The 13,218-nt window shown below is 40.7% G+C and overlaps 1 protein-coding gene across 14 annotated transcripts in view; it reads right to left on the reverse strand.

Moving 5' to 3' along the window:
- MAP4K3 (mitogen-activated protein kinase kinase kinase kinase 3) overlaps nucleotides 1-13,218 on the reverse strand; it is a 97,675-nt gene that overhangs the window by 8,040 nt on the left and 76,417 nt on the right. For 10 of the 14 annotated variants that reach the window (XM_086743686.1, XM_086743685.1, XM_086743683.1 and 7 more), the window contains 7 exons: nucleotides 13,147-13,207; nucleotides 12,942-13,059; nucleotides 9,960-10,018; nucleotides 7,613-7,716; nucleotides 6,649-6,820; nucleotides 2,152-2,220; nucleotides 1,948-2,040 (listed from right to left, as the gene is read on the reverse strand). In XM_086743686.1, the coding sequence (XP_086599812.1) occupies nucleotides 1,948-2,040; nucleotides 2,152-2,220; nucleotides 6,649-6,820; nucleotides 7,613-7,716; nucleotides 9,960-10,018; nucleotides 12,942-13,059; nucleotides 13,147-13,207 (676 nt within the window). Of the gene's footprint in view, nucleotides 1-1,947; nucleotides 2,041-2,151; nucleotides 2,417-6,648; nucleotides 6,821-7,612; nucleotides 7,717-9,959; nucleotides 10,019-12,941; nucleotides 13,060-13,146; nucleotides 13,208-13,218 lie in introns of those variants that run through there. The other 4 variants (XR_015258024.1, XR_015258023.1, XM_086743684.1 and 1 more) reach the window with 4 other exon arrangements.

Genomic DNA, 13,218 nt, shown 5'->3' on the forward strand with positions numbered 1-13,218 from the left:
TCTAGCAGAAAAATTTACAGGGATACTGCAGTGGCATTTTTCACTTTCTCGGCAACTATTGGCTAATATGGTCCTTTTGCAAGAGGAATACATAGCTTTACAGAGCTCTCTACTATCCAACCCTTCCCCTTATCACAAACATGGTGACAAACACTTGAGTTTGAACCCTGTGAAAGGAAATGGGTCTAGGGCCTTCCTCAAAGAGAGGGCAAGCATGTAGGTCCCCAAGGAAGAATCTGTCCCACCTGCATCCAGCATCCAGCCTCTAGGCAGGTATGCAGGAAAAGCAAAGCTCTTTGGAGACGCTATCAGGCCAGAACAGGACACTGGGAACTTGTTTGTGATGAGCAGAGAGAGGACTAAAGCATGTGCAGAGGTCCCACAGGGAGCAGCTTTCAAGTACATGTACTCTGTCCTTCCCCCCATTCCTAACCAACAGAAGCCATAAAAGTAATGTTTTCCATGACAATTTTGTCTTCCTCTCTGTGGGACATTACATTTGAAGTGCCTGAAACTTTAAAGTTTCTCCTCAGAAGTAAATTTCCTCCAACTCATTATTTTTGTTCCCACTGTTCCTCCTCTTCTGGTGCTACCCTCCATCTGTGCACACATCCTTCTTCATCCCTGTTTCAAAAGCATGCGATGCAATCCAGGTATGTAACCACCGGAGGACTGTCAAAATAAATGTATTCTTTCTGTTTCACAAATCTAATTAATTTAGATTCTTCACAAGAAAACAAAATTTACATAAAGTGTGACATATCATAGAATTTAGTCTTTGAGCTGTTTTATAAAAATGGACTGCATGCACACAAGTGCAGAATGAGTTAGCCATGAGCGATTCAGAGTTTATACAAGTTGTGTTATAACGTATTTCTTTAGAGGCTGAAGGCCTCCATCATATTCCCAAGAGATCTAGCCTCATCAGGGAATACTCCAGGGTTATTGCTTTATTCCAATTGTTCCTCGGGAAGCACATTATGGAGCGTGCTGAACCTTTCACTAAGTCTTCTCACACAAAGTGAAATGTGTGAGATAGTGTTTCAAATGCTAAAGAATTGACAGTTAGCATCTTTAATTCTGTACTGTAACAGTAAACAAATTAATCAAAGAATACATCAAGTTGAAAGGGATCCATAAGGATCGAGTCAAACTCTCTGCTTCTCACAGGACTACCTAAAATTAAACCATATTAGTAAGAGCATTGTCCAGACCCTCCTTGAACTCCAGATGCTCCTTGAACTCTGACAGGCTTGGTGCCATAACCACTTCTGTGGGGAGCCTGTTCCAGTGACCTAGTACCCTCTGAGTCAATAACCTTTTCCTGTTGTCCAATCTGAACTTCCCCTGATGCAGGTTCTCACCATTTCCATGTGTCCTATCACTGGTCACCAGAGAGAGGAGATCATCACCTCCCCCTCTGCTGCTCCCTTGAGGAATTTGTAGACTGTGATGAGGTCACCCCTCAAGCCTTCTCTAAGCAGAACAAACCAAGTGACTTTAGCTGCTCCTTGTCAATCTTGTCCTCAAGACCTTTCACCATCTTTGTCACCCTCCTCTGGACACACTCTAATAGTGTGATGTCCTTCTTATACTGAGGCATTCAAAACTGCACACAATACTTGAGGTGGGGCAGCACCAGTGCAGTGTAGAGTGGGACAATTCCCTCCCCCAGCTGGCTAGCTGACCCCAGGACACAGCTGGCCCTTTTGGCTGCCAGGGCACACTGCTGACTCATCTTCAGCTTGCCATCAACCCAAACCCCCAGATCTCTTTCTGCAGGGTTGTCCTGTAGCCTCTTGTCACTCAGTTTATAAATATAACCAGGATTACCTTATCCCAGACACAGAATCTGGCACTTGCTCTTGTTAAATTTCACACAGCTGGTGATTGCCCAGCTCTCTAGTCTATCTAGATATTCAATATTAATAATGAAATCAAACTTACCTATTGATTCAATTTGAAAGTCAAATGTGAGCTCCGATGACAGCTTGCGGCTGGATTTTAACCTGCCTTGCAGATTCACTATTTTTATGCAGCCTAGACAATAAATGGGATATGTCAACCAAGACTTAATCTTCCATATATGACCTAATTTGAAGACAGACAGTATGCATGTACATGCTATTTTTAGTTGATACTAAAACTTACAATCCAAACACACCAAAATGGTATCTCTCTCCAGCTGTGTTACATGTACAACACTTGTCTCTGTAGTGTCTATAAAAAAATAACAGTGTTAGTTCATAACATAAATTACCATTAAATTTGAAATGAAAGTTCTAGAGATTGAAACAATTAATGGGTTAGTGTGTTTTTATCTACTTAAAATAATCATCTTACCAGTGACATTTCTCTTCTCTTAGAGAGGCATGTCCACTTATCCAACATGTTGACTGTGACAGGAAAACTGAAGCTGTAATATTAAAGTATGGACTTAATCCAGCCTTTTCTGAGCCATGTCACAAAAGCAAACTCACATGTACATTGTTCTCCTTTTACTCTCTGTTGGTCTTATTTAATACTGCTCTTGCAAAAAAAAAAAAAAAAAAAAAAAAAAAAAAGGCAGATATATGAGACTGCCCACACTACACCTGAATGCTGTTTCATTCCACTTTTATTCTGCCTTTATTTCTAAATCTTGCTAGGGACTTTAGTTATTTTCAGACTTTCCATCCCCAGATCTTCCAAAATGAGGGGATTGTTTCCTTCTCCAAGCTCTTAAAAGGGTTACCTTCCTCTCTTCTGGGTTACAGCTGCAGCAGTCTCCATCACAGCAAACAGTGGGATCTGACCCACAAGTGATTAGTGGACACGTCAACTCAAAAGAGAAGTGTCATTTTGGTCCATTTGTTTGTTAACATTAAAATTACATAAAAAGCAGCTCTTACTAATTCAGCATTACTGCCAGCAATTCTGTAGGTATTCTTTCATAGAGAAAAGAGAAACTCATTAAATCTGTTAGAGATGAGAAATTAGAGCATGTTGACTAAAATATAAAAGCATCTTTCAGTTAAATAATAAAACCCATGGTCCTGTTGAGAAGCAAAAAACTCCTCAAGGATGATGGCAGAAGTGTGCTCCTTGAGACACTCCCTCTAGCTCTTTTTTGCTGTTTGTCTTGGAAGGTATAAATTGATGATCTTAATCAATTTCTAATGCATGATCTTAACCAAAGGTGGATATAGCCATAACGAAAGCATGAAAGAGGAGGACTGGAGGATACACATCTGTGCAACCATATTATGTGATGTGGAAACATACACTGCACTGGCTGAAGCTAACAGGAGAAGAATGGCAAGGGGAGAAACCCCCTGCAGTAAGTCTCTGCCAGTTAATTTTTAAAAAATGTCTTTATCAGACATTTATGAAAAATCTAAAGTGTCAAACAATGAAAAATACTGTTTGATGGAAGCTATTTGTGACCATGTAGTACACACTTTCCTTATTTAAAAAACACTGAAAAATCTGTTTCATTGCATTATTGCTCTCCTGCCACCAGGGGACAGGAATAAACCAATACAACATGAGGGTTTAAATTAGAGTCAAACAAATGGGAGAAAATAACAACATAGACACAACATGAGAACATACAAATAAGTCAAGGAACCTGAAGTAGTATTTTTGGAAGGCACAATGCATGTTAATTTTTCCCCATTAAAAAAAAACCCAAGGGAATCAGGAAAGGATTACTATTCTTGTATTTACACACTCATGCAGACAATACTGAGCGAAAAATGACAACAGGACATTACGGATCAAAGAATTTCTCTTCAGTGTGCTACTTTTAAGGGCTCTACCGAAGTCACACAGTTAAATAAATAGATGTATGAGTTTGAAAACGGATATCATCTACCTGGACTTCTGCAAAGCTTTTGACACTGTCCCGCATGACATCCTTCTCTCTAAACTAGAGAGACATGGGTTTGATGGACGGACCACCCAGTGGATAAGGAGTTGGCTGGATGGCCGCACTCAGAGAGTGGTGGTTAACTGCTTAATGTCCAAGTGGAGACCAGTCACGAGTGGCATCCCTCAGGGGTCCGTGTTGGGCCCAGCCCTGTTCAACATCTTTGTCAGTGACATGGACAGTGGGATAGAGTGCACCCTCACCAAGTTCGCCAATGACACCAAGTTGTGTGGTGCCGTCGACACGCTGGAAGGGAGGGATGCCATCCAGAGGGACCTTGACAGGCTGGAGAGGTGGGCCCGTGCCAACCTCATGAAGTTCAACCAGGCCAAGTGCAAGGTCCTGCACCTGGGTCACGGCAATCCCAGGCTGGGCGGGGAATGGATTGAGAGCAGCCCTGAGGAGAAGGACTTGGGAGTGCTGGTGGATGAGAAGCTCAACATGAGCCGGCAATGCGCCCTTGCGGCCCAGAAGGCCAACCACATCCTGGGCTGCATCAAGAGAAGGGTGGCCAGCAGGTCGAGGGAGGTGATTCTCCCCCTCTACTCTGCCCTGGTGAGACCCCACCTGGAGTACTGCATCCAGTTCTGGAGTCCCCAACACAAGAAGGACATGGACCAGTTGCAGAAGGTCCAGAGGAGGGCCACAAAGATGATGAGAGGGCTGGAGCACCTCTCTTATGAGGACAGGCTGAGAGAGTTGGGGCTGTTCAGCCTGGAGAAGAGAAGGCTCCAGGGAGACCTGATAGCGGTCTTCCAGTACCTCAAGGGGGCCTATAAGAAAGATGGGGAGAGGCTGTTCAGTAGGGCTATAGGAGTAATGGTTTAGAATCATAGAATCATAGAATGGTTAGGATTGGAAGGGACCTTCTTCAAAGGTCATCTAGTCCAACCCCCCTGCAAGGAACAGGGACATCCCTGACTAGATCAGGTTGCTCAAAGCCTCATCCAGCCTGGCCTTGAACGTTTCCAGGGATGGGGCCTCCACCACCTTTCTGGGCAACCTGTTCCAGTGTTCTATAACTCGCATCGTAAAAAAAATTTTCCTAATTTCTAATCTCAATCTACCTCCCTCTATTTTAAAACCATTACCTCTCGTCCTGTCGCAACAGGCCCTACTAAACAGCCTTTCCCCATCTTTCTTGTAGGCCCCCTTGACGAACTGGAAGACCGCTATCAGGTCTCCTTGGAGCCTCCTCTTCTCCAGGCTGAACAGCCCCAACTCTCTCAGCCTGTCCTCATAAGAGAGGTGCTCCAGACCTTTTATCATCTTTGTGGCCCTCCTCTGGACCCTCTCCAACTGGTCCATGTCCTTCTTGTGTTGGGGGCTCCACAACTGGACACAGTACTCCAGGTGGGGTCTCACCAGGGCAGAGTAGAGGGGGAGAATCACTTCCCTCTACCTGCTGGCCACGCTCCTCTGGATGCAGCCCAGGATGCGGTTGGCCTTCTGGGCCTCAAGGGCGCATTGCCAGCTCATGTTAAGCTTCTCATCCACCAGCACTCCCAAGTCCTTCTCCTCAGGGCTGCTCTCAATCCATTCCCCGCCCAGCCTGTATTTGTGCCTGGGATTGCCATGACCCAGGTGCAGGACCTTGCACTTGGCCTGGTTGAACTTCATGAGGTTGGCATGGGCCCACCTCTCCAGCCTGTCAGGGTTCCTCTGGATGGCATCCCTCCCTTCCAGCGTGTCGACGGCACCAGTTTAGATCGACTAGATGACCTTTGAAGGTCCCTTCCAACCCTAACCATTCTATGATTCTATGAAAATAAAATACACCAACTCTGAAGTAGTTAAGTACATTAATTGGCCACCCACAGATCACTTTGGTTTTTGTAACTATGCTTTAAACTGTGTCAAAATCTGACACGCTTTTCAGCAGCAAGAAAATCAGCAGGTATCTTCTTAGTGGAAACTGTACTTCTTAGTGAATTCCATGGTACACAATCAGCCGGACCCATGCACATGTATAGACCAGCACAGGACTATGTATAAATTAATCATGGATCAACAAGGGTTCTGCCTGGTAATAAAGTTATTTACTGCTTCTAAACCTGCAAGCTATGACTGGGGTCAACTTACTACTGTATCTAGGTTTAGGGGGAAACCGTGCAACTCTAGAAAAGTAATTCTTAGCACACTTCCTTCTTAAGAGAATTTCTACTGTTGCTCAGATGGTGGCCTCCACTCATAGCCCCCTGACCAGTGATGGACAGGTGCTTGGTTTCCTGCTACCAGTGGTTCTAATTCCTTTCACTTTCCATAAACATCGGAAGAACAGAAATATGCTCTCTCTCAGCAGGAGGCTGTAACACCATTTCTAACCATACTGGCTTACTGCAGGAGAGCCAAACCACACCTGCAGTGATGTTGAAAGAAATTATTCAGAGTGCAATTCTACTAAAATCCATTAAATAAACAGAAGTCATGGTGCCAGGCTAGAGGCCAGAACAGTAAAGTACAGCCTCATTTATGGAAATGCAAGAAACCACAACTCCATCATCTGCTCTACTCAAAATCTCAAGAAATCCAATCAGCTTGATTGGAGAAGTAGAAACATCTGAAAAAATGCATGTCCAAGCAGGTACAACTAGATACCCCTTTAAATGGAGAACTTGCAAAGATTAGTTAACATTAATGATTTAACCATTAGACACTTTCTTCTGAGGAAACTAGTGCTTCAGCTATAATAGAAGAGCAAGGAACATTTCTGAATGCAATTACAATAGCACACGAACCTGTTTCTGTAAACCACGAAGATGTAGAATTTGGGTTGACGGTCTCAAACTTCACCACCTGGTTGAAGTCTCTTCCTCTACTAACACCGACACAAACTAAAGGGAATTCCTGCTCAGGGACTACCAGCATTTCAAACAATCTCAATGGACAAGGTACAGGAAAATCTATGTGCTAGATTAAGAAACAAAAATAGATATTAGAAGGGAAACAAATTTAGTCTGAGCTGCTATTAGCTATTTAAACTGTATGGTAATTTTTATGTCATACATTTTGTAACATTAAGTTTACTTCTTCAGAGAACAGTAATTGATAGATACAAAAAGCTTGAGTTAATAAGTTTAGACAGTCTGCTGATTCACTTAAAATAAGATAGGATATCTTTCATTACATGCGTCCTGTGCAGCTGCCCACAGATAACAAGAGTGCTATACTCGTCATTGCTTTCCCCAGCTATGGAGTTTCTAAGCCTTGTTTCGCAGGCTGATCAAGTTACAGCAGCTGCCTCTCTATGAGCATGAGTCCACCCTGGCTCCATCTTTTCAGGTAGTGTCCGATAGGGACATAACAAGCATTTCTGGGCACTTCCAGTGTCACAAAGAATAGAATAAGTGGTCGCCTTCTCTCTGGTATAGGAGCAAGTCTGCTCTTAACCCATGTTATTGCTCCCCTCTACCATGTCTCAAGTTTGTCAGCCAGAGTTTTTCACTGTGCTACTAAAAGGCAATGTTAATGGAAAGAAGGACTTTGTTCTTTAACTGAAATGCACCACAAAAGAACATTCCTATAAATATTTTGAGTCAGTTAAATCGTATTACACATTTCAATAAGTATTTTCAGTGTAATTTAACAGAAACCAAGAGAAAAGTCTAATAACTGAAGAAATGTCTAACAGTTATTCTTAACAAGTCATTATAAGATAAATAGAACTGAACACAAGAGTATTTCACCTTATCATAATATTACCTTGATTAACATAAATTTTTGCATTGGTTCAACCCATTCTAACAAAACAATGCTAGACTGTAGCGCTCCACAAAGGTATTTGTGGCCTGTGTAGGGATTCCTCACTGTCAAAAGGGAGACATAGAATACATTAGTGTACTAAGTGAATACAAATGATAAACAAATTTCAACTAAATAACAGTGTGTACACTTTTTGGAAAATATGCACCACCACCACTCTAATATTTTATATAAGGAAGCTGCTGAAAAGTCAACATCAACCATAAGAAAATGGTGACAGCGAGCATGCTGGAGCTGGCTGCCCTTCCACCAGGCATGAAGAGTTAGTAGCTGGTGCCAAGTAAGCCATAACAAACACGACTCTTACAAGAGCACTGTGGTATGTTTCACCTCTCAAACTCAAAATAACTTTTTTTTTTTTTTTTTTAGCCTGGTAGGTGGGATTTACTATTTCAAATAGTCTGGATTGTAGAAGCTCCTTATTTGAACTGTGCTGTTAATTGACTGATGTTAATTGTCCACAGTCACTTTACTGCACTTTAAAATCTGGTCTTTGGATGTAATTGTACAAAGTGCAAAGTAACACTTGTTCATCACAGTGGATATGCTGGCAGTGCTTAAGGAGTGAAGTTTTGTCAATACTGTAGAATAAAAGTTGTCAAACTTCAGATTTCACAGTGCCAAATTTTGCAACTTCATTATTCTCTTCCAGTTATTAATTGAGTTCTGACAAACAACAGAAGAAGAGCAGTTGAGTGGAAATAGATTATGTCATTTTAAAAAAAAACTGAATTTCCTGCTGATCTAGAAGTGTTGATCTGAAATACAGAGCTCCTGGATTTCAGACTCTATGTGATATTGTTTGGAAGGCAACTGAATAGTTCTTAAGTGACAGTGACTGCTGGATAACTGCCTGTCTCTCATAGAAAAAGCCATTCTTTAACAGCTTCTCATGATGATTTAAAGATAGCTAAGGCAAACAAACATGGTGGAGCAAGATATGTCAAATGTGTATGTAGCCAACTTTTTTAAAGACTATCTGAAATAGTAAATCCCACCTACCAGGCTAAAAAAAAAATAACAATAAACGTCCCCTTGGACCTGCCTTTTGCAGCTGCCCTTCTTGCCATCACAAATTATCACTTACATCTATGATGCAAAGAGGCCTCCAGGCTTATTAGGCTAAGCTATCTCTGAATGCCAGGACAGCAGACTCCCCCTCATAATGCCAAGTTCCATAGTATTCTTGTTTAATTCTGTCCCTGTTAGTACAGAAACTGGAAGATTACAGAGGAGACCATGTGATTTCTCATTTCATAAACAGAGAAGTAAAAACATACGTGCTTCCAAATTAGCTTTCATGTCAGAAAGCCAGCATTCATACCTACTCTGATCCCTGTTACTCCACCCCTTTGGGGGTTCCCTTCAGCAGCTATTAACATTCACAACTTGACTAGATGCCTCAATTAAGGGCAAGGCCTGGACATAGACAGGAACACCCTACCACACCCTAGAGGATTTGTATCCTAGAAAAAGTCAAGTTTTAACAGGTAAGCTGGACAAAGAAGCAATAACAAACATAAGACATTTTAGCAATATTGGGGATATTTTTGCTCACCACTGAGTCTGAAAATTTCCTGTGTAAAACCACCCCTCACACCAAATATTTGATTATGGAACACCAGGTGAAACATTTCCAGGGACAAGAGCTTGACCACAAGAGATCAACAAAACAAAACAGGAAAGGTAAGTATGAATGTTTTGGGTTTTTTTTTGTTGTTGGCTTTTTTTTGGGTTTTTTTTTGTTTTGTTTTGGTTTTTTCTTAATTTAATTTAATTTTTAAATTTATCTGTCCCCATCCTCCTTTTAAAACATGTCTTAACAGAGTGCAGCTTTGATACTTCAGTAGCTGGCACTCTGAACACATACACTATAAAGGCTCCAGAGACACTCTCAAAGAACTGAAAATACTCCTTGCTTTTTATCGTCCAGCATCGATAACTGGAATTTGTGCTAGGAAGTTAAGCTACTTAAGCCTGATAGCAACTTCTTTAAGTCACTCCATCCATGGAGATTAGGTTCTTCCAAAGGGCTAGTTTAAACTTGACATCCATTCCACTTCTTGCATTTCTTGAGAACTGTCTTTAAATATGAAGAGTGAAATGGGAGAGTTTTCACTGGTTAAATGCAAGGACTAAGCTGAATGAGCTCACTGTCTGCAAATACAATTTCCTAGCAATGACAAAATTCTTTTCTGCCTTTACCTCCTAAACCTGACTTGATAATCTTAATACTGCCAACCGTCTGAACTGCTCCATGGCATTTATTCTGGAGATCTTTACTTACCAACACAACACTTCTGACACCATTTTGTGTCAGGAATTTTTGTAGACACTGCAAACTTCCTACAAAGACACAAGAGAAAAATACAGAATTATTGATCAACTAAAACAATTGAATGATTTGGCTTTTTAGAGAGTTGGTGGGAAAATTATATTTGTCCCCCAGAAAAACTAAATATATATTTATTTGTATATTTTTCTCAAAATGATATGCCTAGAACATGCATCGTGATCCCTCTGTTAGCACCAAGATGCTGCTCAGTTATGCAGCATTATGAATGCAGTTAAAAGTCAGGAATGAAGTGGAATAGGTACCTCAGAACCTTCAAGCGTAATTTCATAGAATTACAGAACCATTTTGATTGGAAAAGATCTTTAAGATCATCAAGTCCAACTATTAACTTAGCACTGGCAAGTCCACCACTAAAGTCCCTAATTATAACATCTACACATCTTTTAAGTATTTCCAAGGATGGTAACTCAACCACCTCCCTGGGCAACCTGTTCCAACGCTTGATAATCCTTTCAGTGAAGAAATTTTTCCTAATAACCAATCTAAACTTCCCCAGGTGCAACTTGAGGTAATTTCCTCTCATCCTATCACTTGTTACTTGGAAGAAGAGACTGACACCCACCTCATTACAATCTCCTTTCAGGTAGTTGTAGATTTCTTGCTATTTAATTGTATGTATTTATACACATGCCTGGACAATGCTTTGGTACTTCCATTATCATTCTTCTTTGTAATGCGGTAACTTATAGCATCTTTTGCTGGATACCACACAGAAAAAGTCCACTCTTGTCCCAAGACATTATAGTTCAAAGACAAGACACATGGATCCAAGAGGTGTGGGAAACGATGCCATACTGTATAGCTTACTGCACCACAGTCCTTGGAAACTAACAGCTTAAATTTTGCAAAACTCTTCATAGGCAGCACAGTATGCACTTCAAGAGAAAGTCTGAAGGAGGACTGGAAGGCAGCTTTGCAAGATTTTTACTCATGTGCAAGGGACACTCCCTGAGAAATCATGAAAACAATTACTTGAAAATGTATCAGATAAGCCAGGGAAGATGATGTTATTTACTGGTAGTGGGAATCGGTGTTTCTATACAGAATAGAAGATGACAGACAGTATGGAGATAGGCCACAGTAGCCATTACAGTAAAAATAGCTGATTTGATGCTGTAGAAAAGATGGGACTAAGTAGAGTGATATATAGATGCTGCAGTCAAAGCTATGAATTGGGAAAACACTTGCAGGGTCTTTCAAACTAAGCTGTCCAGAAGCGACTGATAATGCAGCAGGACTGAGCAGCATGAAAACTGAGTACTGGCCACAAATTTTCATTGGAAGAAGTAATGGAAGGCTGGAAACAAACTGCTCAAAGACACTTAAGGAAAAGAAGCTGGAGACTTATCACAGATATATTTTCTACTTCTGAATGTTTGCCTACCAATTATCATAAATTAAGCTTAGACCTTTTTGCAGGTGAATATATGAACCTCACAACTTACTTTGAATTCTATTTTGCTTTGCATTTTCTCTACTGAAAACTTTGCTTTTAACATATCTATATTTTTCATGTAGCGCTTATCATGGCATTCAGGAACTTGCTGAAGAATACACTTTAGTCTGGTAGGATGCTCTTCTACATACAAATGTACTACTTCTGCCTGGCTAAATCCTTACAATCCAATGCCTTACAGCAAGGGATAAAATAGCAAAATGGATTATCTAAATTAATCTCGCCTGCCTTTGAATGACTGGCTTGGCACTCGCACATTCAGCTTGTGCTGCATTTTTCTTGGGAAGTGACATGACTGGACAATAATTTTTCAGAGCCCTCTGCAACTTAGGTGAGGTGTCATTCCAGGCTTAATGTAGTCTGAAAGTCTTCGTCACATGATCCGTATGATAATTTTGGTTATTAGTTCACTGCTGATGCAGTGCTCAAGCAAAAGTTAGTTTGGAAAAGAGAAGACAGAACAGTGGTGCAGGCATACAGAAGACAACAATTAAAAATACAAATTATCTCTTAAGTAATTAGAATTTAGCCTCTAAGAACACCACAATTTTCAGACAAGTGTTGCACCATTATGTTTGCAGATGACTGAACAAGAAGCCTTCCCTGAATCCAAGAATTAGATGTTAATACGCTGTTAATAGAACCAGGTCTTCTATTATACCTATTATAATACACATATATAGTAATATATATAATTCTAAATTTCCTAACAGAAAGCCTGTTATATGAGAAGAATCAGCTATTCACTATGCACTTTAAGAATCAAAGGTTTCTCTGCAAACTGCATTAGTGTTACTACCTCCTCCTCTTGAATTTATAAATGGGCTCCTAAGGCTTGTTTGGCAGCCAGCAGTACCCACTCTCTAGTACGTGCTTGTTAGTAAATAGAGTTGGAGGGGCTGCATGCACAATGTGCTGTAGGCATCTGGGGACAGAAGTACCTTCTACACTGGCCTGCGAAAAATAATTAGCCAATGATGAATGTTAAATCTGTACTCCAGTTCTACTCTTCCCAGCTTTCAAAATAACCCACAAGCCCATTCTCTCTGCAGTAAGAGATTACACATACCCAATTATTATTTTTTTTTTAAATAGAATGGAAAGATCGTGCCTAGAGTAACTAGCGTAAGATCACCATTTCTACTTGCCTGACATGTCACAGGTACAATACTGACCCTAGATTTTGTTTAGCATCAAGTACAACCAGGATTGACCATACTACACTATAATTGAAAAGAGCTAGGTCCAGAAACAAGAGGCTTCATAAGGTAAGGTGTACCAGAACCCATTTCTCTAATAAGAGTATATTCACATCTTGATTTGTGTAACTTTAGGAGTCTACTCACTGAGTAACACCGATATGAGTTATTCATGGCAATTTGTCAACAGAGCTCCACAAGCATATCTTGAACTCCCAGAATTAAGATATTCTGATATATCTGATTATATGTATTTACCTGGGAAGTATTCGGTCAGGGAGTTTATGTGCTGGAATAGCAACAGGTAATTTTTGCATTTGTCTTGCATAATCAAAGAGTCCTGGTAGATTATGGGAATAAAGCTGAGAAGCTTTACCTGGAAATTAGAAAACACAACCACACTTCAAATACAAAAAAAAAAAGTTTACCAATGCTACCATTCAAAGATAGCTCAGTAACTTACCAGATATTGATAACAAGCAATTGTTCATGACATATAACCATGTACACCTTCGAGGAAATAGCTGATAAAGGG

This window comes from Chlamydotis macqueenii, chromosome 3 (assembly GCF_036417535.1).
Source record: "Chlamydotis macqueenii isolate bChlMac1 chromosome 3, bChlMac1.mat, whole genome shotgun sequence".
In the NCBI taxonomy this organism is placed as follows: Eukaryota; Metazoa; Chordata; class Aves; order Otidiformes; family Otididae; genus Chlamydotis; species Chlamydotis macqueenii.